The 24844-nt window shown below is 43.0% G+C and overlaps 1 protein-coding gene across 1 annotated transcript in view; it reads right to left on the minus strand.

Moving 5' to 3' along the window:
* The window catches only part of LOC107121670 (ras-related protein Rab-3C), a 167054-nt gene that overhangs the window by 76636 nt on the left and 65574 nt on the right, over positions 1-24844 (minus strand). Inside the window, exon 2 of the mRNA XM_015424635.1 lies at positions 9474-9592. Coding sequence (XP_015280121.1) covers positions 9474-9592 — 119 coding nt within the window. The remainder of the gene's footprint in view (positions 1-9473; positions 9593-24844) is intronic.

Raw genomic sequence — 24844 nt, forward strand, 5'->3', positions numbered from 1 at the left:
GCTGACACCTTTTCTAGCGCCTAGAAAGTGGGTAGGGCCTGGTGGGGCTTCTGATTTGCTACTGGAGATTTAATTGGCTGTGTAGATTTTTAAAAATGTTTCTTTGGAAGCAGCTACCAGCACAGCAGAAGGATCTTCACTGTGTGACTGAAGTCACCCCTTATATGGCTTTCTCCGCTGCCCGTGGCAGCCATTTTGTAATTGCGCCCACCACGCTGTGTCAGAATTCCAAAGGTGCCCACAGGCTCAAAAAGGTTGGGGACCCCTGCCCTACAAGGTCTACATTAGGGAGCAATCCAGGAATACATCACTTATTTATTGATAGCATTGTATCCCTACTATTCTATCAAAATTGGCAAAAAAAACCCTCCATTAAAATATTTAAAGAACCAGTTTGGTGTAGTGGTTAAGTGTGTGGACTCTAATCTGGGAGAACTGGGTTTGATTCCCCACCCCTCCACTTGCACCTGCTGGATGACCTTGGGCAAGCCATAGTTCTGGCACAGCTGTTCTTGGAAAAGAGTTTCTGTCAGAGCTCTCTCAGCCCCACAGAGTGTCTGTTATGGGGAGGGGAAGGGAAAAGATTGTAAGCCGCTCTTAGACTCCTTTGGGTAGTGAACGGCGGGGTATAAATCCAATCTCTTATTCTCTCTTCTTCTTAAAAATTGGTTCAAACTTCCACTTGGGCCATTGAGTTCATTGGGTGGCATAGGGCTAGTCAGTCTTTCTCAGTCTATCCTACCTCAAAGGGTTGTTGCAACGAATAAAAATCTTATGCATGGGTGGGATATAAACATGAGGAATAAATTAAATGGATGCTGCCTGGGCCCTGTTCCCTTCTGGTTGCCTACATTAATCACACTCTGAAATCTCTCACACAGCTTTGCAGCTCCAAAGTGATTTATGCCACAGGAACTTTATTGTGACTGTTCTTCGATTGACTCCGCTTAAATCCATTTGGGGAAAGAGCATAGGGAATAAATATTTTATTGCAAACTTTCTGTTCTGCCTGAATTCTGTAAATGTTTGGAGGTTTTGTTGGTAGACAAGGCAAGCGCCACTAAATGTTGCTTCAGCACTGGAGGCGTTAGTGTCATTTTTATATATATACGCAGAGTTTTGAAAGCCATATCAGCCGTGAAAAGGTCTATAGTCACACTCAAAATTGGTGTTTTGTGTGTGTGTGTTTTGCAGAATGGTTGTTAAGAAGGGGAACGTGAGACCAATTTCATTTTAAAAGGGGGAGGGTAAGCCTGGAACTGAACTAACCTCTGTAAGAGAGCCACTTTGGATTTATATTCCCTTAACTATATATTCAGGAGCTGTGGTGGCTCAAGTGGTTAAGATGCTGAACTGCAGGCTGTGGAAGGCCGGTAGTTCAGCAGTTCGAGACCCGAGTGCCGCATGACGGAGTGAGCTCCCGTCTCTAGTCCCAGCTCCTGCCAACCTAGCAGTTCGAAAGCAAGAAATTGCAAGTAGATAAATAGGTACCACTTCGGTGGGAAGGTAACAGCGTTCTGTGCGCCTTGGTGTTTAGTCATGCCGGCCACATGACCACGGGAACGTCTTTGGACAGCGCTGGCTCTTCGGCTTTGAAACGGAGATGAGCACCACAACCCTAGAGTCGGATTCGACTGGCTTTCGAGCAAGGGAACCTTTACCTTTACTTTAACTATATATTCAGATCACATTTGATAGCATAAGTCTGTGCAGCCTTTTGCACAGCTGCCCTCAGGGTAGGGTTGCCGTCTTCCTGGTGGGTCCTGGAGCTCTCCTGGAATCACAACTGATCTGCAGATTAGTTCCCCTGGAGGGAACTTCGGAGGGTCGACTCTGTGGAACCACATCTCTGCTGAGATCCCTTCCCCTCTCTGAACTGCCCTCTCCCCAGGCTCTACCCCCAAATCTCCAGGAATTTCCCTGGCAACTCTACCTGAGGGACAAACTCCATGTGATGCCGCCAGTGCCCTGAATGGACTTCCAAGCATCTTTTCTCTCTTAAAAAGTGGGCACGAGGGACCCTATTCAGACTGGGGCTGTCCCGTGTGGGAGACGTATTAAGCCTCCACACACACACCGTTACCATTTACCTGACTTGAAATTGCCCCACAGAGTGGATACTTGCTTCATTGGAGACCCGCAGGTTCCCCCAGCAGCTCTACGGAATACATTCCATTTGCATTCATTTATTTATTTATACCCTGCTTTTCTCCCCACAGTTCAGACTCAAAGCTGCTTAGAACATAGCTTTCCCCTCTTTAATTTTCTCACAACAACAACCCTGTGAGTTAGGCCAGGCTGAGGCTTTGTGACCGGCCCAAGGACACCCTTCCATAGCAGAAGTAGGGATTGGAACCTGGGTCACACAGGGTCCTAGTCTGCCACTCTATCCACGATACCACACTAGAATTTTCAATTTAGGAAGACCACATGGGTGGGGGGGTTCACCCCAGACCGTAGTCCCAATCCAAATTGGGGTCTGCTTTTTAAAAGATGAAGCTGCTGAGGAGTTCATTCACAGCATGAATCCACAGTCGTCTTGTGCCCCGAGTTTGACCTAAACAAGTTTGTAGGTTTGCTTGCTGAATATTTCATAGGAAGCTGAAAATTACAGAGTGCATCAGTCGGGGTAATTCTTCAGCAGACGGTTAAGATTATTCCAGCTAGTCCTGCAAAAGGGGGGGTGGGGGATGTAATCCATGCTGCTTACAGACGGACGTTCAACTTTCATCTGTAATGGGTAGTACCTTTAATCATCTTGGGTTGATTCACTAGCTTCAGCCTTACGCCGCCACATGAGATCTGTCCACAGTTGTCGATGCACTGGTCACCTCAAAGTCAGATTATTGCAATGTTGGAGGACAAGTCCAAAAGCTGCATTCAAAATGCAGCAGTCAGGCTGCGGAACAATCGCAAGCTACAGGCAATCTTGCCAACCTTTAAACAGCTCCACCAGCTGCCAGCTCATCTCCAACTCACTGTAAAACTGCTGGCTCTTATTATTTAAACCTGTGAACTACCACAGGCTACGAAGGACAAGATCTTCTCAACTGTGGCACCTTGATTAGAGAACGTCCTATCTGGAACCCTCTGCCAGGCACCGCATTTGATGTTCATCCATTGCCAGGTTAAAACATCTTTGGCTGCCGAGGCCTTTGCAGTTTGTTAGTTTTGTTATCTCTTGCTCATGCCCCTCGGTGTTTGCTATTGCTTATTTTCTGCTCTTGTGATTTATTTTAAGGGTGATCTTTAGTCCTCTGGTCATTAGTGAATGTGTTTTAATGATCTTTTCTGTTTCAGGCCTTTAATTGCTTGATACTGCTTCTATAGTGAATTTGATTTCACAGTGATTTTTTAAATTAATTGTATATTTTAATATTGAACTGCCTTTGATTTTCTTTAGCAGAGCTACATATAAATATATTTAAGAAGAAGAAGAGATTGGATTTATTTATACCTCGCCCTTCACTACCTGAAGGAGTCTCAGAGCGGCTTACAAACTCCTCTCCCTTCCCCTCCCCACAACAGACACCCTGTGAGGTAGGTGGGGCTGAGAGAGCTTTTTCGAGAACTGCTCTTTCTGACTAACATTTACTTGAGCACAGATCCATCTCGTGGCTGCTGACACCATTTTGAAAGCATTTGTGGTTCTTTAAAAATTGCCATGAAGCCCTGATTTGGATTGGGCATGCAGTGGCCCTCGGATGTGCCCTGCCATGCCTGTTTCTGCACCTGAAAAGGCACTGGGGGGGGATGATGGAACAAAAGCTGCTGGGCAGCCAGGTGCCTCATCCAGGTTGGGGCCTCATGGCAATTTTCAAAGAACTACAAACGTTTTTAAAATGGTGTTGGCGGTCACAAGATGGATCCCTGCATGCCATCACTTGTAGTTTGGCCCTAAGCCTATGCTTAAACCTTCTCACAGATTTCACTGGGATATAAAAGAGTTAAAGCTTATCCATACTGAGCACAGATTGGCCATGCGCAGCTTGGTTTTGGAGGACAATGAGTATGTATGGTAGACCTGGAGGATTTGACTCATTAGATGCAAAGAGAGATTAATTGGCAAAATTGTCTTCTTGTGCCTTGTCTAACTGAACGCCAACAAAGGCCTCTGAGATTTATTTGCTCTTTCCACACTTCTAGAATGCAGGATTGTCATTTGCAGGGTTCTTTAACTTTTCCGATTCTCACAGACCTTGGCAGCAGTTTTATGTCTCCCACTACTGTTGCAGTCTCAGCTCATTGAAAACAATTACTGGTTACAAAAGGGAAGGAGTAAAACAGAGATCAGGAGCAGGCGATGCTGGTAGTGGAGGCTGGTAGTGGTAATTACCTCCTCCTGACATGGGGCACTGTGCCAGCCAGACTTTCATGTGAACTATTGATTACTGCTTAATGGTGCTCACTTCATGTGGCCAGAACCGAGACATGGGGTAATGACCAGTTCTGATGCAGCCACCAAGCTTAAGGTTGTGATGGATGCCTGCTGACTTTTGACTTTAATGTGACTGATGCCCAATGACCTTTGGATTTGGTAGTTTCTTGCCTTGTGAAGAACAAAATGACTTCAGAGTTGTTTTCCACTATCTCTTTGTTGTTATGAAGAAACCTTTTCTGTTTTGACTCTTCATTTTTCAGTGGAGAGTCAAGGCTGGAAGTGCCTGATTGTTATGGGATGCCACCCGAAAACAGAGATAAACTTCTGAAATGACGATTCTGCATGAGTGAGGATGGGACAGTTAGAGGGAAACAACAGATCTGGGGCAGGAGAGAGACAAATTCAAGCTAGTGTGACCAAATTTTTATAAATAATTTTAAAACCACGCCTATAGTCTTTTCTGCATTCTCATTTTACTCACTGGTAGGTTCCTGCATCTTTGGGGTTGTTCCCCCCCCCAGTTCCTCATGTGTTTTGCTCCCTCTAGTGGTCAATTGGATATCACACAAATTTATTTCCAGCCTATCTCACTGCAGGGAGCAAAACACGTGTGGAATAGACCCCCCACAAACAGGAACTTACCCTCATTCTTGGCGGTCTGCACCCTTTTGGAAGGGCTATAGGCCACAAGGTGATGTTCCCATTGCCACTCTGTAAATTAATGAACTGTTATATGAAGGTTTAGAATAGCTATGTTGTTGTGATTGTTTAGGAGAAATGTTGGTTTTTATACCCCCCTTTCTCTACCCTAAGGAGTCTCAAAGTGGCTGATACTATCCTTCCCTTCCTTTCCTGATAACAGTCAACTTGTGAGGTAGGTGGGGCCGAGAGAGTTCTGAGAGAACAGTGACTGGCCCAAGGTCACCCAGCTGGCTTCATGTAAAGGAGTAGGGAATCTCAGTTCTCCAGATTAGAGTCCGCCACTCTTAACCACTACACCTGCTGGCCTATTTCATGCAGGCAGTTTGATATTTTATTTGACTATTTATAATCCAGTTTTTCATCTGCAAAGCGGGCCTAAGGCAGTTCACAATAAAATCAGCAATAAAACAGGTAAGGTCAGTAGAACAATCCTTAGAAAGCATCAACAGTAAACCTCTGGCTTGAAACACCAACAATTAATTAACAAATGGCCTAAGAGCACAGTCTCACAGGCCTTTCTAAAGGCTGACAGGGTAGCCAAGCTCTTTACCTCTATGAAGTTTTGGATGAGGTCATTACTGAAAAGGCCCAAATGTTCATAGAATCATAGAGTTGGAAGGGACTCCAGGGTCATCTAGTCCAATCCCCCGCACAATGCAGGAAATTCACAAATACCTCCCACACCACCAGTGACCGCTGTTTCACACCCAGAAGATGACAAAAAACCTTTAGGGTCTCTGGCCAACCTGGGCTGGAGAAAAATTGCTTCCTGACCCCAAAGTGGTGATCGGTATTTCTCTGGGCATGTAAGAAAGGGCCACAAGAACTAAGCACTGTTGAGCAGGCTAAGACTGCTCATACCTCAAGAAGCTTGTGATGAAAGAAATGTAGTTGAAAGACAGGTTTATAGAAGAGTAACTTTCAAAATTACAAAACCCCCCCCCGATCCTGGAGTCTTAAATGGTCTAGTCCAGAGAATTCTACTATGTCAGTCTATTACCTAGGGAATGTACAAAATGGCTTCTTTTATCCAGCTTACAGAAAAAACTTTGAGCAGAACTACTCTGCTGAAATGTTTTCATATACTTCTGTCTCCCTGAGAAAAACTGGACATGTAGATGCCAAACAAAACATCCCCTCAAAACAGGAAAAGTGTAGTGTGCAAAAGACTATCATAATTCTTTGTCGAATTTTATTCAGTTTTACTCTGCACAATTATTATTTTTTTGGCTTTTGTCTCTTGTTAAGTGAAAACATGAAAAACCAAGAATGCATCATGTAAAAACAACAACAACAACAATCAGGCAACAAAACAGTAACAGGACAATAAACGCTATTATAGTTTGCTCTAAACTGTATTTTTAAAAAAATACACAAGAAACTCTGAGCATTGCATAGATTTGAACAGCTGGAATCCAACACACCATCCATGGAGAAATTGAGGAGGAGTCCATTGGGTGTGTATGGATCTTTCTGACCATGTAAAATCTTGAGGAAGTATAAATATTCAGATTCTCATCAGACATTTTTCTTTTAAACGATATGGGTATAGCTTTGGATGTGACAGTAATACTTTTGGGTTAAATCCTGTAGGGGTCATTTCACACACTGGCAAACTGGATTTTGCCACTGACAGGGAAGGATGTCCAATTACAATTCCCCGATGAGCATATCTGCGTGACATGCATTTGCAAACCTGACTTTGGCAGGTCCATTTCCTACATCTTGCAGACTCTAAAGTAGGTTTGCCACTGAATGTACACCCAACAGAGAGATACAGCCAATGACAGCACTTGACAGACAAATCTGCATGATGCACATGGGTGGTGTTCTTTGCCGCTTTACACAGCAATGCATTAGCTAACCCACTTATTTACATGTATACTTTACATTTTAAGGAGGGCATTTAAGATACCTTATGTATTTGAGTCCTTAAAATGGCAGCGTATGAGTTAGTGCCCTTACCTGTATGGCCCAGGCTAGACCAGTCTCATCAGATCTTGGAAGTTAAGCAGGGTCAGCCCTGCTTAGAATTTGGATGGGAGACCACCAAGGAAGTCCAGGGTTACTACGCAGAGGCAGGCAATGGCAGATTACCTCTGTTTGCCTCTTGCCTTGAAAACCCTATGGGGTTGCCATAAGTCAGCTTTGACTTAATGGCACTTTCCACCCCCTACGAAGTGATCTTTAGGACCTAGGGGGTTCCTTTAGGAAACAGCTTTCCTGATTTGTCCAATCTGATCTCTCTGGTAGTCTAATCCAGGGGTGTCGAACTCATTTGTTACGAAGGTTGGATCTGACATAAATGTCACTTTGTCGGGCCGGGCTATGTGTGCCCTAAAACATAATGCCAGGTGCTGGAGATATAAACTGTACAAAGGACAGCAGCTGGTAAGCTCCGAGTTGGTGTATCCTCACTGCAAGGCCTCATGGGCTGGGAGGGGAGGTAGAAAGGAAAACCCATATGGGCAGACTGGAGAGCCAGTGGTACAGCACTGGGCAGACACTCCCATGCTGCTTGACTGCTGCAGACAAGGTTGTTCTGCCATGTTGAAACCATAATCAGAGTGGCTCCACCCACTCCCCCCCCCCAAGCAGTCTCCTGTTCTTGCGGGCTGCCTAAGAGCCCTGGATGGGCCAGTTCTGGCCCCTGGGCCTTATGTTCAACATCCCTGGTCTAGCCTTATTGTTCACTTCAGGCTGTCCCACTCTGCTCAACTTGCTTTATAAATCCCTTCTGTTTAATCCTTACTACCACTTCTGCTTGTTGCAAATTGCACTTCTGTCAAAATCCTTATTTGCCTGCCCAGCTCCCAAACCCTGAAAGAAATGCAGTTATCAACAGCGAGAGTACAGGAAATAGTGCAAGTGCATGCAAGGGAAAAAGAGAGAACAATAAGCTGAGTGGCCATCTTAGTGTTCTCCAGAACACTCACATTGTAACATGCCCTGGTGTTGCTTGTCTCCACAGCTTGTCCCTGCTAGGAGGGCATTTGATTTACTTCAATAAATTATCCATGCAAAGCAAAAGTGCAAATGTTAAAATATTAACAAGATGCAGAGTGCCCAATGAATGATACGTAGCGGGGCTGAAAGCATGATCTTTTCCCAGCACAGGCATTATGCCTCCTGGGACAAACAGAATGCAGGAATGTGGGAAAGGAAGCCTCTGTTAAATTATTGGGTTATCCCGCAACCGTGGCTTGCCAGGAGAGGGTGTACAATCAGAACTGGGAACAAACTTCACATTACACAGGAGATGTGCAAGCAGGGTTACTGACCTCCAGGTGGATCCTGGAATTCTCCTGGAATCACAACTGATCGCCACACTACACAAATCAGTTCCCATAGAGGAAGCGCCAGCTTTGGAGGGCAGACTTTATGGCGCCACTGCCCCACTGAGCTCCCTCCCCAGACTCTGACCTTCCCCGGCACCCCTTCCAGATCTCCAGGAATATCTCAAGCCAGAGTCGACAACCCTCTGTGTGACTGGATACCGGGACATTTTGGTTTTCACAGGTCCCTGCCACACGGGGGAAAAAAGTCGGGCAAAAGTGCGGCTTTTAAAATCCGCACCAAAATAGGCACATGGCGGCGGGATCATACAGATCCCGTGAGCCACGGCGCAATTGCTCCCCGGCATGATCAGATGCCGGGAAAACCAAGGAGACAGCGACGGGAGGCTGCTGAACTGCGCATGTCTGAGCATGCGCAGTTCAGCCAGGAGCTGAGGATGCACCGGCGAAAGGACGCGCTGGCGATCCCACGGCCGGCCTTGATGCGGCCTTGCCAGAAGAACCACCTTGGTAGGTGGTTTATTTTTGCTGCGTGTTTTGGGCGGAAGGGCCGGATCGGGGACAGGTGCGCAACGCTTCCCAGATGTTGCAGTGGGATCATGCCCGTTTGCTGTGCCCCTGATCCATCCCTCTCCCAGCCCAAAACCTCTCGTGTGACCGGGGCCACATTAGAGCAGTTGTGTGAAATCCCACCTACTGTCACTAAAAGGAATGGGATAGTTAATCCTTTCCTCCAATATGATTTTCTCTCCGATACAAACCCCTCAAAGCTGCTCAGCAATAAGGCTGACAACATGTGCCGACAGGTAACCCCCCCCCCCCCCCCCCTGTAACCACAACTTTGAGATGGTCTTCTGAATAGGTCTTCTGAATGCAGTAAGAGTTGGTGAGCTTTCAAGGTGAAGCATTAGAAGTTTGCCACTGATGTGGAAGGAAACAGGGATCCAAAGCAAAACATTCTCAAAGTCAAATTCATGTTAGCAAGATAGAAACAGTAGCAATTCTTAGAAAGTCACTTCCTGAGAGCTTTTGGAACGACAACACTAATGAGTACGCAGATCGCCCAGCAGTTTTTGTTCCCGTGTCCTACTCACCAGTCCTGCACAGCATTGAAGGATTCTTCATTGGTGATGTCATACATTAAAATGAAGCCCATTGCGCCCCGATAGTAGGCTGTAGTAATTGTCCTATATCTCTCCTGACCGGCTGTGTCCTAAGATCAATAAAGCATAGACAAATGAGGCTTGAATTCTTTGCCGTTTGCTTCTCTGTGCTTGTGAAAGAGCAGAGTCAAAAGCGTTCAAAATGTTCGTCTTATTCACAAGTCCGCGAATCCTAGTTGAAAAACCAAACAGTACCTTTTAACATGGTCAAGGCTGTAACTGAGTAGAATTTCAAAGCGCTGCTTTCCTTTAAAAAAGAGATTTTTTGGGGAAGAATTAACTATTTAAGGGAAAATATGGGGCACCCAATTTTGTATCATGCCAATCGAAAATGGGGTGGGCGGGGGCAGAACGAAAGCAGTAGACAAGAGGGGAACATGCTTAAGTATTTTCCTGCCTGCCCTTTCCCCTGTACTACCACTCACCCCAGCCGTTTGCGCATCAGACTGGCATACAGAACTCCAGAGAGAAAAAGCAGCAGGGGAATGGTTAGATTAAAAAGAGACTGCAGGAAAAGGTTCCAGCCCCTCCATTCAGTGTACCGCTTCCCTCGAAAAAACCCTCTTAATGATCGAAAGATGACCGAAAAATCGCTGCTTCTTAAAGTCAGCCTTTCCAATATGACAGATGGAGTATGAAGGTGGGCCTGATTGGTGGATCATAAACACTTGAGGGGTTCCCACAGTGGGAGGCGCCCCTCAAGCTTGGGGCTTGAACAACTGAAAAGCAGTTCCTCAAACTGAACCTGGAAACAATTTGGAAGCCAGTGCAGATGTTTCAGAACAGGTGGAATATAAGCCCGCAGACCTAGCCTCGGTATTGCTCAAAGTCTATAGTGCAGCCTTATGAAGAAGAAGAAGAGATTGGATTTACACCCCACCCTTCACTACCGAAAGATCAAAAGATGACTGAAAAATCACTGCTTCTTAAAGTCAGCCTTACCAATATGAAAGATGGAGTATGAAGGTGGGCCTGATTGGTGGATCATAAACACTTGAGGGGTTCCCACAGTGGGAGGCGCCCCTCAAGCTTGGGGCTTGAACAACTGAAAAGCAGTTCCTCAAACTGAACCTGGAAACAATTTGGAAGCCAGTGCAGGATTCAAACCAGATTCTCCCAGATTAGAGTCCGCGCACTTAACCACTACACCAAACTGGCTCTTATGAAGAAGAACTGAAGATCACCCTACAGGGGGACAACTGAAGGACTGGTGGTTAGCATCCCTAGATTAGGGACTGCCCAAGATTTCAAATTGTGTCCCTGCTGTCTCCTGATTGGATCTTTGGGAGACTTTCTGCTCCTGCTGAGCTTCTTGTCATAGTTCTGACAAGAGCTGTTGTTGAAAAAGAGCAGTTTCTGTCAGAGCTCTCTCAGCCCCACCTACCTCACAGGGTGTCTGTTGTGGGGAGGGGAAGGGAAAGGAGTTTGTAAGCCGCTCTGAAACTCCGAGTGAGGGCAGAGTATAAATCCAATCTCCTCCTCCTCCTTCTTCTAACCCTGCCCTGCTCAGGCTCCAGCCCTGGGCCATATGGTGCCGCCCTGGGCCGTATGGGTAGGGCGGGATATAAATCCCAAAATAAATAAATAAATAAAATTGTCCAGGTCTTTTCCAACCCAGAGCTGGACACCCTACTTATTGGCCACATTCCCACAGCCAGGTCTTTGGGGAGGGGGACGTGCCAGAATGGAGTTCTGGAACCTCTTAGACAAAATTCTTTTAAAAATGTTTGGAAGTTCATGAGTTTTCAGTATACATATTGAAAACTTCATTTCCCTCTTGAGAGTTCTGGCACCTCTTCTCTCTCTCTTTTTTTTTAAAGCCCTGCCCACAGTCATGTTGTGCGCTATATGAATTAAGCAAAATACAGGAAGAACCCACAAGGAATGCTTGTTAATTAAAGCCACAGTAGCCTAGAAGTTCATCATAGAATGAGGGCATCTTCTGATGACACAGTTTCTTGTGAATTCCAAATGTCAACACACAGTGGGAGAATCTGAGACACCTAAATCCATCTTCATATCGCCATAAGATAAGTAATTCCTGTAAGAGCGGAGGAGTGCATTACACTTATAACATTCAACCCTTTCTGCTACATGGCTATCGACAAGAGAGAAATGATGTCTGTGTTAAAATGAATTAATGCCATGGATCACTTATCTCTGAGACAGGCTCAAGTCACTTACAATACTCACTGGTTTAGAGGACCTGAAAAATAGTTTCACAGAAGCTACAGGCCTCTCAGTGACAACTTTTCTTTCTATCCAGCCTCTGGAATTAACCATCAGGAAGGGCTGTTGTCTTCATGCTCTATTCAGAAACGTCTGCTTGGGCTACTGTTGGGCACAGTGAGGCACATGATAGATTTTTGTCTGATCCACCATTTGGGTAGTTTTTAAAATTTGCCCATTACATGGGAAGTGGGTAGGGAGAAATTTGTGCTAAAGTATGCCTGGTTTTTACTGATCGTGCTTGGATGGCATTGACCTGTTTTTTTTAATGTTTGCCTTGTGATGGCTTTGTTTTTTTAATGCATTTGTAAGTCACATTTGTAAGCTGCGGTGGCTCAAATGTTTAAGACGCTGAACTGCAGGCTGTGGAAGGTCAGTAGTTCAGCAGTTCGAGACCCGGGTGCCGCAAGACGGAGTGAGCTCCTGTCTCTAGTTCCAGCTCCTGCCAACCTAGCAGTTCGAAAGCAAGAAATTGCAAGTAGATAAATAGGTACCACTTTGGTAGGAAGGTAACAGTATTTCGTGCACCTTGGTGATTAGTCATGCTGGCCACATGACCACGGAAATGTCTTCAGACAGCACTGGCTCTTCGGCTTTGAAACGGAGATGAGCACCGCAACCCTAGAGTCAGATTCAACTGGCTTTCGAGCAAGGGAACCTTTACCTTTACCTTTAAGTCACCTCAAGAAAGTTTCTGGAGATATATTTCCATATGAAGTTTCTAAATAAATAAATCACTCTATTCTGCAAATCACAGGGCTTGTGGTGTCTATCAGAAGGGTGTGGCTAGAAGAGTTTTTAGTGAGAGTTTTATTGCCGGGGCCTTAGTCTTGGAAGTTAATGGTTGGAATACATTTCTGAGCTATAGCCCAAGTCAAGATATGGGTCACAAGTGACTGGTCAAAGAACATTTCAGTCCATCTGTGGCAGGATGTACCTGCAGACCCTATTCTGTCCTGCCCTCCTAGGGGTTCCCAACTCCCTGGAGGGGCTTTTCTTTCTCTCTAGGGTAGCTTGCCACCACCACCACCACCTGATTGTTGTAGGGATTTCCCTGCTGAGAGGATCAGGACTCCCAGCTTCCCTTCCAAGTTCAGAGGCCTTGCTCAGTGTCTCCCACTGCCCAATGCCTGGTCACCGTGGGGACAGATTACTGCCTTGGGTGCCCTTGGAGGAATAGTCGCTTGCCAACTGCCTGCTTTCCCCCTGACTCCCCCTCTTTAGATAGCGTGTTCAAGATGGCGGAGGTCTATGTGGTATAGAGAAACATCCCAGCATCAAAAGTTATCATTTATTAAAAAGAAAATGTTTACAAGTATACTTTTAGCCCAGCACCAGACTGAGCAAGGAATATAAAAGAAATTGGTGAAAACACAAATCCTCTGTCCCTTTTTTCTATACATGCCCTATCAGCTGTTAAAATATAGGATAGGCTCTTTAGCTTTAAGAAGATCTAGCTCTCTACAAAATTACCATTACCTTGAAGCTTCATTCAGCTCTCCAGGTGAGCACATGATCAAAATGGCTGCCTGCCTGCAGACCTCAGCTCAGAGTTCTCCTAAATGCAGCATCCCAAAGAAAGAGAGTGCCTTTCTCTTGCAAGGAGATTTTATCACATCTGTTTCCCCTCCCACTTGACCCAGTCAGCCCCGGTGAAAGAAATGTTTCCTCCAGCTCCTTCCAGGAGATTATCCCTGAAGCTGCTCTAGCCTACAGTCCTCCAGACTCTCCTCCCTGCCTGAAGAAAGGGGGGAGAAGAAGGGGGAAGCCATTAGCATTTGCATGAAGGTGGGCTGAGGTACAAGCAAAAAAAAAACTGGTAAAAAGCAAAGTGGAGGCTTTGCTCCTTGCCAGCCTTTCAGGTGAAAATGCATTTCTTCACACCATCCATAAAATGCAAATCACAGACTTGCCCGGCCTCAATTAGCCTTGGGACAAAACAAGGGAGAAGAGCAGACCTTTGCTCCTCCATTCAGTTTTGCTGTGCTAAATGGGGTCTTCTTGCTCTGGTATTAGTATTATAAACGAAAAAAAGATGCTTCCATTTCATGGGCAGAGATGAGCAATCTTTGTTCTGACTGTCTGAACCCAAAGAAAAGTCAAATTAAGCAGCACTTTGCAATCCACAGCTCATTCACATTCGCAGTCACAGATTTGAAGAAACATTTATGTTCCTTCCCTTGGTTACTTTATTCCTTTCCTTTACTCAAAGCCATAAAATGTAGCGTGGATACAAATGAATACATGGATGGGTGAACTGAGAACAACAAAATACCTGCATCATCTTCTAAAATTTATCACCTTAGCCCCCTAAACACCACTTGCTCCCTATCCAGAATTCTAGTTATGCTCCAGTGTGCACACAGAACTCCAAAAGGAGAAGTTTCCCCATGTGGTTGAACAGAAGGGCAGCTCTTTACTCATGTTCTTTTGTGAACACAGATTTGTGCCTACCATTGGAATAAATGGGGAAATTTGCAACTGGGGAACTAGTATGCAAGTAAAGAATAAACACAGACCGTAGTCTTGTAGGAGATTCTGAGGAATCACTGGATTGGGGAATTATAGATCTCAAAGTGTTCATTTGTCTCTTGATGCACAGACTCATTAATTGATGTTGACACTTCCCACATCACAAGAACGAGGCAGACTATTTTATCATGTTTCCACTGGACTTTCCAGTCTTGCTCACTTTTTATAAACATGTCAGGTCTACTTGATGCTTGCCTAGCTGAACAACAAATATTACTAAGATGTGGCACTGCATAGTATTGATCATTTGAACAGCGCTAAAACACTGGACATAAATACTTTTTAAAATATTTATATTATTTATAGTCCACCTTTACATTTTTACATATGCAGCAAATGGATCTTCAAACCAGATTTTCAAACCAGTAAATGGATTTTCAAACAATTTATTTAAAACATTCATTTTTATCCCACATTCTCAGCTAAAATCTTTTGAGGCATGTCACGAAAATGGAAAAGAAGTGGACAACAGTAAAAAATATAAAATCAACCACCCTCACAAAAGCTGCACAAATGAACACTAGAACCACAGCTTAAAATCAGCAGCATAAAACCATCATTTCCAAATCCAATAAGACCAAAAGGGCTTCCGGTCTGGCTAAGATGGAGGACTGAAGCGTTTCGCGATCGTGCGAAGCGAGCGACGGCCACTTTTGACAGTTTGGGCAATACACAGCCCAACGCATCACTCCCCAGCGAGGGGGGGGGACAAGCAGGCAGCAGCGCCCTAGAGGGAGTGTGAGGTTGGCGTAATCCAGCTTCGGAAGAAGCTGAATTGGGCTTTGACCTCCTCCCACGAAGAAGGCAAGTGCCAAGCAACTCTATAGTGGCCGATCGAGCCGGATTACCGGCATAAATTCTTCGTCAGCAGACTTCTTTGAAGAAGGACAACAACTGTGAGTTAAAAGAAACAATGCGAAACCCGTTTTGAACGTGCTAGATAACAAAAACGTGCCGCTTACCTGAACTGAGTTTGGAGTCAATTTGAATTAAGCGGTTGAGCGGAAAATGAATAGTAAATCCCAGAAATCCGATTCCGGAGAGAAAAAAGTTGATTGAAGCCTTTAAAAACTGTAAAAACGCTTATTGTTTAACATTCCTGTGGTGAAGATGGAGCCGTGTGCGCAACTGTAAAATCGAAACTCACGAACAATAGCGTGGGAAGAGCAGGCTGGTGTCACAAAGAAAGAGGTCCGTGTGAAACATCCAGGAAGTTGAATTCCTAGACGGGCATTAGCGAAAGGAAGACAGTGGAACTTTTAAAGGTGCCGGACCGGAAGTGAGTTGTATGCGGAAGGAAGGGCCTGCAAAGTATCAATTTGACCTACTCTACATGAAATTACCATAGAGAAGTTGCGCCCGACATTTTGAGGAGGACTTCAACTAAATTTGCTTTTTTAATATATTTCTAAGGGTCTTTGGAAAGCGTAAACAGAGAGGCATGGAGGACTAAATCTTATCATCTAGAAGAGTGCTTTATTTTGCGAATCTGTGAATTGGAAAGAAATCGCCAAGACGGAGACCAGGAGAGGCAAGAAAAGAGCCGACTCAGACCCAGAACTTAAACCAGATATTCAAGAAGCAATTCAACGTCCCTTTTGTAATAGAGGGAAACAAAATTATGGTGATGAGAGAACTCCCAAGAACAATACTGCAAGACAGGAAAAGGTATAAATCCTTGGCGGACAAACTCAGAGCTTTGAGCATCAGATATAGATGGGAGATTCCACAAGGTTTATCCTTTACGTATCAAGGTGGGAGGATTCAGATCAGATCGATGATGGACTTTTATAAATTTAAGGCGGACAATGCGGACGTCTTTGGAGAACTTTAAAATAAAACGCATAATGGAGTACAAATTGTTGTCATGGAATGTTAATGGATTAAATTCACCAAACAAGAGGAAAAGAATCAATCATTGGATACAGAAACAGAAATGCAACGTGATATGCTTGCAAGAAACACATATTAGAAAACAGGATATAAAATATTTAAAGAATGCTTTATTTGGAATTGAATTTTGTTCTGCGGCCTCAAACAAGAAAAAAGGAGTTGTGACATATGTGAAGAAGGAGTTACAACCTACAGAAATTTTTAAGGACATAGATGGCAGATACGTGGGTGTGGAATTAATGATTCAGCAGAAAAAAACATTGTTGATCAACGTGTACGCACCCAATGGAGCAAAGGAAAAATTTTTTAAGGATATAACTGACCAATTACAACAATTGACTTATGAGCAAGTTATTATGGCCGGAGACTTTAATGGGACAATAGATCGTCTAGACAGAAAACCACAAAAGGACAACGAATTCAGCGGAAAATTGCCAAAGAATTTTTTTGAATTAGTTAAGCAAGAAAAATTAGAAGATGTTTGGAGGAAATGGAACCCGATGCAGAAAGACTTTACTTTTTATTCCAATAGACATTGCTCTTTTTCCAGAATTGATATGATTTGGATGTCTGAAGAATTATCAATGAAAACACATAAGACTGAAATTTTGCCAAGATGTAATTCAGATCACAATCCGGTGGTATGGAGTTCCACAGAAAGGAAAAAACCCTTTCTGTGGAGGATTAATGAAGACTTGTTGGATAAGAAAACGGTAATTGAGATGTTAAAGGAAGAAACGAAACAATTCTTTCAACAAAATTTAAATAAAGAAACACCGATACAGATTGTATGGGATGCTTATAAAGCGGTGATGAGAGGAATTCTCATCTCGCAAAACGTGAAGCAAAAAAAGGAAAAACTTCAAAAACAAACAGAAGTGTTAGAAAAAATTGCTCAGAAAGAAAAGGAATTAAAAAAGAAGCCTGGAAAAAAGCAAATTATTAAAGAATTAAAGTTGCTGAAGGAACAACTGAATGAGACTTGGAATCAGGAAATGTATTGGAATTTAAAGAAGTTACAACAGAAATCTTTTGAAGGGGCGAACAAACCGGGAAAATACTTAGCTTGGCAACTTAAGGCTAGAAGAGAGAGAAGAATGATAACCAAAATAATAGAAGATGGAAAAGAGTTCGTTGATCCTAATGGAATAAAGAGATGTTTCTTCAAGTATTATGCTAAACTATTCCAAACAACTAGAGTTGATCTTGAGAAGATTAAAACATATTTAAAGGAGATTCCACTACCAAAAATAAGTAAGGAATACAAAGATTTATTAAATGGTCCAATTCAAAAAGAAGAAGTGATGAAGGCAATAGAAGAGACAAAGTTGGGGAAGGCGCCTGGGCCGGACGGATTTACAGCGAAATTCTACAAAAAGATGAAAGAAGAAATTTCCCCGGTCCTGGAAGCTTTAACCAACGAAATAAGAGAAAACAAAAAGGTGCCGGACTCATGGAAAGAAGCAATTATTTCTTTGATTCCAAAGGAAGGACAAGATTCAACAAATGTAAAGAACTACAGGCCAATATCTCTTTTGAACAACGATTATAAAATCTTTGCAAAAATTATTGCAGAAAGGGTGAAAAACTATTTACAAACGGTAATTTCTGAAGATCAAGCGGGCTTTTTACCCAAAAGGCAGATTAGAGACAATGTAAGAATAGTAATGGACGCAATTGAATATTATGAAAAGCACCCAGAAAAAGAAGTAGCTTTTCTGTTTGTTGATGCAGAAAAAGCTTTTGACAATCTTAATTGGAATTTTATGCACCAGATGATGGAAAAGATTGAAGCGGGACAACATTTTAGAAATTGTATTGAAGCTATCTATTCTGAACAAAGAGCTAAAATAAATGTGAATAAAGAACTGACAGATAACTTCAAAGTACAGAAAGGAACAAGGCAAGGTTGTCCGTTATCACCGTTATTATTTATCTGGGTATTGGAAATACTTTTACAAAAAATACAGTACGATCAAGAAATAAAGGGCTTGACACATAAAGGACACCAATACAAATATCGAGCATTTGCAGACGATGTAATGTTTATGGTGGAAAACCCAACAGAAAAATTGACATTGCTTTTTCAAAAAATAAAGGAGTTTGGAGAATTGGCCGGCTTTTACGTAAATAAGAATAAAACAAAACTTATATGTAAAAACATGATCAAACAAAAACAAGTGGAACTACAAGAACTGGTACAATGTGAAGTAGTTAAAAAAACAAAATACCTTGGAATTGAATTAACGGCAAAAAATATAGACCTATATAAGAATAATTATGAGAAATTATGGACTAAGCTGACTCAAGATTTTAAGAAATGGGATAAAATGAACTTATCACTGATGGGAAGAATATCAGTTATAAAAATGAATGTCCTACCACGTTTGATGTTCCTGTTCCAAACAATACCAATTCTGCATAAAACGGATTTGTTGGCCAAGTGGCAACAAGAGTTGTCAAAATTTGTTTGGGCAGGCAAGAAACCAAGGATCAAAATGAAAATACTTTGTGATGCCAAAGAAAGAGGAGGTCTACAAATGCCAAATCTTAGACTATATTATGAAGCGGTTTGTCTAACATGGATGGATCAATGGGTGAAGCTTGAAAATGACAGATTGTTGGGGTTGGAAGGGCATGATTGTAGATTTGGCTGGCATGCATATTTATGGTATGACAAGATAAAAATGGACAGTTTTTTTAAACTTCACTTGGTGAGAAAAGCTTTGTATATGGTATGGACAAGATATAAGAAGTACCAGAGTGACTTAAGACCATTGTGGATTGTACCAGTAGAAGTGTTGATATCTTACTCAAGACAGCGAGGTAGAGACTGGTTGCCATATAGAGATTTAATTAAAAAAGAGGGAACAGAGTGGGTAATGAAAAAGCAGAATGAAATTGAATATGAATATGAGTGGTTGAAATATATGCAGATTTATGATCTTTTTAGATCTGACAAAAAAAACTATGGTTTTAGAGAGGAAAAAAATGAAATTGAAAAGGTATGGGAGAGTGGAGGAGGAAAAAATATTTCTAAAATGTATAAGGTGTTGTTAAAATGGTATACTGAAGATGAAACTGTTAAAGAACAAATGTTAAAATGGGCTATTAATATGAATAAGGAAGTGGATATGGAAACTTGGGAATATTTGTGGAAAAACTCTATTAAGATCTCGACATGTACTAATGTTAAAGAAAATTGTTATAAGATGATGTATAGGTGGTACATGACACCTAAGAAAATTGCAAATATGAATCAAAATATGTCAAACAAATGTTGGAAATGTAAGAGGCATGAGGGCTCATTTTATCATATGTGGTGGACTTGTGAGAAAGCTGTAGACTTATGGACAAAAGTCCACAATGAAATGCAAAAAATACTGAAATGTTCTTTTAAAAAAGCACCGGAAATTCTGCTTTTGGGACTCAAAATGGAAGAAGTCAATACGACTAAAAAAACTTTACTCTGGTACCTGATAGTGACAGCGAGAATGATTTATGCTCAGTTTTGGAAGACAGAAAAGGTACCAGAGGTTGAAGAATGGATACAAAAAGTTCTGTTCATGGCACAAATGGATAAGATTACAAAAAAACTGAATAACAAAGAAGACGATGAGTTTTTTGGAGAATGGAATGATTTTAAAATTTATCTGGAAAAGAACTGGGATGTGAAACAAAACTTAATATGTTTAGATCAATATTAAGTCAAACGATGTTATCTTTAGATTGTAATGATGAAAAACTGATATTGTTGATGATATGAAGTAATTTGGAGCAGGGGTGGAAGCATTGTGGGAAGCCATTGGAGGGAGGGGAGGAACTGGGAATGGGGTAGACAATTGATAGAATGAAATGTTTTATATGTTGTATTCCTGAGAAAATAAAAAATTTGTTTACCAAAAAAAAAAAAAAAAAAAAAGACCAAAACAATCAGTTAGGGTGCTGATATGTATAAACCTAAAGGATCAAAATGATAGCAACTAAACACAGACAGACAACTACCATTAGCAATACACAAATATCTGGATATAAAACAGAACAAATATGGTGCCAGATGAGTGGTTGTGGGGAAGGCATTTCAGATATGACACCCCCCACACCCATCAGAAAAGGCCTATCTATTGTAACCACCTACCTGAAAGTGGGACACATGTCAAGGCCTTCTGAAAATTTCAGCTGTTGCTCAAGTTCATATAGAAGCAGATAATCCTTTAAGATACCCTTATCTAGGGTGATTTCCCACCAGCGCTGCTCTGCGCTCACTCCTCCCTTTTGCCCCAATGGCACGTGTCAATTTCACACAGGCTGCTGCACGGCCGCATTTTGCCCCACAGCTTCGGGCGATTTCCCCCGCGTCTACTCAATCCTCAAAAAACAGGATTGAGTAGACGCAGGAAAAATCGCACGAAGCTGCAGGGCAAAATGCGGTCACGCAGTAGCTTGTGTGAAATTGACACGTACCATCGGGCCAAAGAGAAGAGCGGAGCAGCGCTTGTGGGAAATCACCTAGTTTAAAGATTTAAATGGCAGAATCATCAGCATTTGAATTCTTACCCCCAGCATGATATGTTCCTATAGCCTTCACTGGCCAGCAGTCTCAGTGCTTTCTTCAGATTTCAAAAAAACCTTCAAAAACAGTCCCACATACAGCACATTGCAATATTCTGACCTGGGTGTGATCAGAACATGGATAACTGTGGCTAGATCTTACAAAGAGCCAGTTTGGTGTAGTGATTATGAGGGTGGACTGGGTTTGATTCCCCACTCTTCCACATGCAGCTGCTGGCGTGACCTTGGGTCAGTCACAGTTCTTTCAGAACTGTTCTGGAAAGAGCAGTTCTCAAAAGAGCTCAGTCAGCTCCACCTACTTCGCTGGGTGACTGTGTGTTGTGGGGAGGGAAAGGTAAAGGAGATTGTAAGCCGCTCTGAGACTCCTTTGGATAGTGAAGGGCGGGGTATAAATCCAACTTCCTCCTCCTCCTTTTCAAAGAATAGTTAGAGCTGGTGTAAAAGCCACATTTGCCTAAAAGTTGCTATGTTCTGAGGATCATACCTGAACATCCATTTGTAGGCATGGTCCAGATAGCATTTATATACCCCCCCCTTTGTACTCATTCTTTTGGATTCCACATCAGTATTAGCACATGAAGAAAATGGTCATATAGCCCTGAAACTCCCAGTGAAATGAATAGAAACTGAGCAAGAGCATTGATGCACTATTACCCAGTCACATTCATTTAAATGATGCTTGCACAGGAGAACTGCATGGAGACTTGTGCCCTAATGTAATCCAGGGAAAAGTAATGACACACTTAGTAATTACCCTGTAGTAATTACCCTGCAGCTTGAATGAATCTTCATTCTGTTTGGTCTGGGCCTACACTACACTCGAATTAATATTTGTTAACATTATCACAAAATAACTAAATTTTCTTAGAAAAATATGTTAATATTTCCTCTGATCCATTTCTTTGTACAATGAGCATTGAAGTCCCTTTGTTGCTTTTATTATGCCTGGCTTTTATGCAAATGGTAAGCACTGGAGAATTAATTTCCATATTTCATTTACATCTTACTGTACATCAATCCTGATTTTCCCCATTAAACCTTGACGTGAGCACCTATGTAAAACCAGTGCTTTTATCAATTCAGTCTTGCTTATTCACTGGTACTAATTTACCCACTGATCGGATTATCTTTTAACCCGAAAATGCAAAGCTTTGCTTTTTTATTCCAGTGGTGCTTTCTAAGCAAACTCTAAAAGCAAAAGCCTGAGGGATATTGATAAAAAATTGACCTATTCTTCTGTGATGGTGTTACCATGGCAATCCATCTTCTTCTTGGATGAACAGAGAAAATACATAAACATTTTTGATGGCGCTCTAATACTGGGTAATTACTCAGGTGGGATAGTCACAGCTACAGATGTAGGGAATGGATTCAAATATGATTTTACTGCGGTGGACATTTTACAGATACCCCTCCAGTAAAGACATGGGACTAGGCTTAGGAAAGATCCAATACGTGCAACTTTATTTAAAAGCATCTTGCATTCATTGGGGGTTACTAAAAAGTGTGTCCTGAGGACTGCAGCCTGACAGCCCCATCCTATCCACAAATTGTATTTGGTTCAATTGGAATTCCTCCTAAGTAAAGGTACAGAGGACTGCGATCTGAAGGGTACAAAGCAATAATCAGTCACTTTGCTGCATGTGGTTTATAACATTTCAGCTAGGGTTCCCAACCTCCAGCTGGGGCCTGGAGATGTCCCAGAATTACAACTGATTCCCAGACAAGAGAGATAAGTTCCCCTGGAGAAAATGGCTGCTTTGGAAGGTGGACTCTATGGCATTATAACATGCTGAGGTCCCTCCCCTCCCCAAACCCTGTCCTCCCCAGGCTCCACCCCCAAATCTCAGAAATTTCCCAAGCTGGAGTTGGCAACCCTAGTTTCAGCCAGTGTGAAATCCTGGCGCTTGGGGCCTAGTAATCTGTCTCTGGGCTGTACCACAGTCTGTACCATTTAGGATTACAGGAGGGAGCTAACAAGACTGAATGCTTCTTCATGCAAAGAAAACCAATGGCAGCAAAGCATTTCTTCCTGATATGTACTATATGACTTTATGCATGGAGCCAGAAGAGTTGTCAACCTCCCGGAATTACGACAGGTCTCCAGACAACACAGATCAGTTGCCCTGGAGAAAACGGCTGTTTTGGAGGGTGGACTCTATGGCATACATGTGAAATATAGGTTCGAGTTTTGCGATGATGTCCTCCTAATTTGCTACTAGTTGGCTGAAATGTAAGCGATACCTTACATCCACACCCTTTGTTTTATTTCAAACCTCTTGGTGGGATCTGAACCCACTGGCAGAAGACTTTTTTTTTGGGGGGGGGGTAAACAAATCTCCCTGTGGAGGAAATTCCATAATTTTGGTGTCACCACTGAGAAGGCCAGTTCTCAGGTTATCACCTGGCTAACCTCAAATGGTGGGGGCACTTGAAGCAGAGCATCTGTGAACATAAGGCTGCAAACTCTTGGTTGGAAAATTCCTGGAGATTTGGAGATGGAACTTTGGCGAGACTTCAATGCAGTCGCTACTTTCTCATGGCCTTGGAGTTGCCTGTTCTTTTCCCTATTGAGGCAGCGGAGGATAAGAGTCCACAGCAATGTACTGGTCTCTAGGGTTTAGGACTGCAGCTTTAAGCATGTTAGGCTCATATTTAGATTTCCAACTGTGTTATGGCAGCCCCCTCAATATATCTTTATCCTACCCCACCACCATGAAGCATACATACCCTGTCTCTTTTAGACATTAGTAGCTACTATTTCTACTACTGATTTACTTCATTATATTTTAAAACCCAGTTTTAAAAGTGATTATCCTAGACAGTGTTCTTTTTTATTGGCCTGATGGTTCTGCATGATTGTTTATCTTGTTGATGTAATGCCACCTTAGGTATTCTTGGACTATAAAAAAGCAGGATATAATCTCAACATATATACATAAAAATGTTAACTTAGCAATGTCTGAAAATATAGAACTCTGTCATTTATGAAATAATAAAATGTGAAATAGGCATTCAGTAATTGTAAAGTAAAAAAGTAAATCCATTGATTATGCAAAATGAAAATAGAAAAACTGATCCAGTCACAACTTCAAGTATATAATGCCACTAAAAATGTGAATTACGTTGTAACTCAAATAGTCTTGATACATATATCTGAACTCCATTGGAAAAAATACTCCCTAGTTTGAGAATAAAGAGTCAAGCGCCAGCAAATGTAAAAGTTAAATCTCCAACACAACAGTCCTAGGTCTGCTCTAGGGTTGCCAAACTCCCCGGTTTGCCAGGGGTCCCCCGTTTTTTGGGGGGTTTCTACCCGCCACCAGCCAGATGGCCGGCGGGGGAAGCCCCACCCCCAACACCCACTGCCACCCATTTCTCTCCCTTTAAGGGTGTGCAACCCGAGTTTCATCCCAAGCGCAAACTCCGCAAGCTTGCAGGGAAAAGCCAGCTTCGTTCTTAAAAGGGAAACGCAGCTTCTCTTAAAGGGGAAACGCCGGCTGCTGGCTACTTTAAGTGCAGGGAACTGCTGTTTCTGGAGATCCAGCGCACGGCCGGGTGGGGGGTGGTGGCAGACGTCCCCAACGTGACGTCATCACGTTGAGGATGCCCCACCCCTTCCAGGAACGCCCCCAAAGTCCCCCGCTGGGGGTGGAAGATGGACTTGGCAACCCTGCTCAAATAGTAATCTCTATTGACTGAGACATCGTTCTGGGCAAGTCTTCTTAAAATGGCTTAGAACATATAAAGCTGCCTTGTATTGCTGGCCCTGACCTGGACAGCCCAATCATGTCACGTCTTGGAAGTGAAGCAGGGCAGTCCCTGGTCAGTATTTGGATGCGAGGCCACCAAGGACTAACACGGTCACTATGCAGAAGCAGGCAATGGCAAACCACCTCTGTTAGCCTCTTGCCTTGATAACCCTACAGGCAGAGGTCATTTCGGGGGGGAACACGGGGGAACGCAGTTACCCCGGGTGAGGTGCAGGGGGCGGGGCACATGACGAAGCCCCGCCCCCTGCTTCCGGCCGCCCTGCTTCCAGCCCTCATTCAGCCAAGAGGAGGCAGGAGAAGAGG

This window comes from Gekko japonicus, unplaced genomic scaffold, assembly GCF_001447785.1.
Source record: "Gekko japonicus isolate JY-2015 unplaced genomic scaffold, Gekko_japonicus_V1.1 scaffold567, whole genome shotgun sequence".
Classification (NCBI taxonomy): domain Eukaryota; kingdom Metazoa; phylum Chordata; class Lepidosauria; order Squamata; family Gekkonidae; genus Gekko; species Gekko japonicus.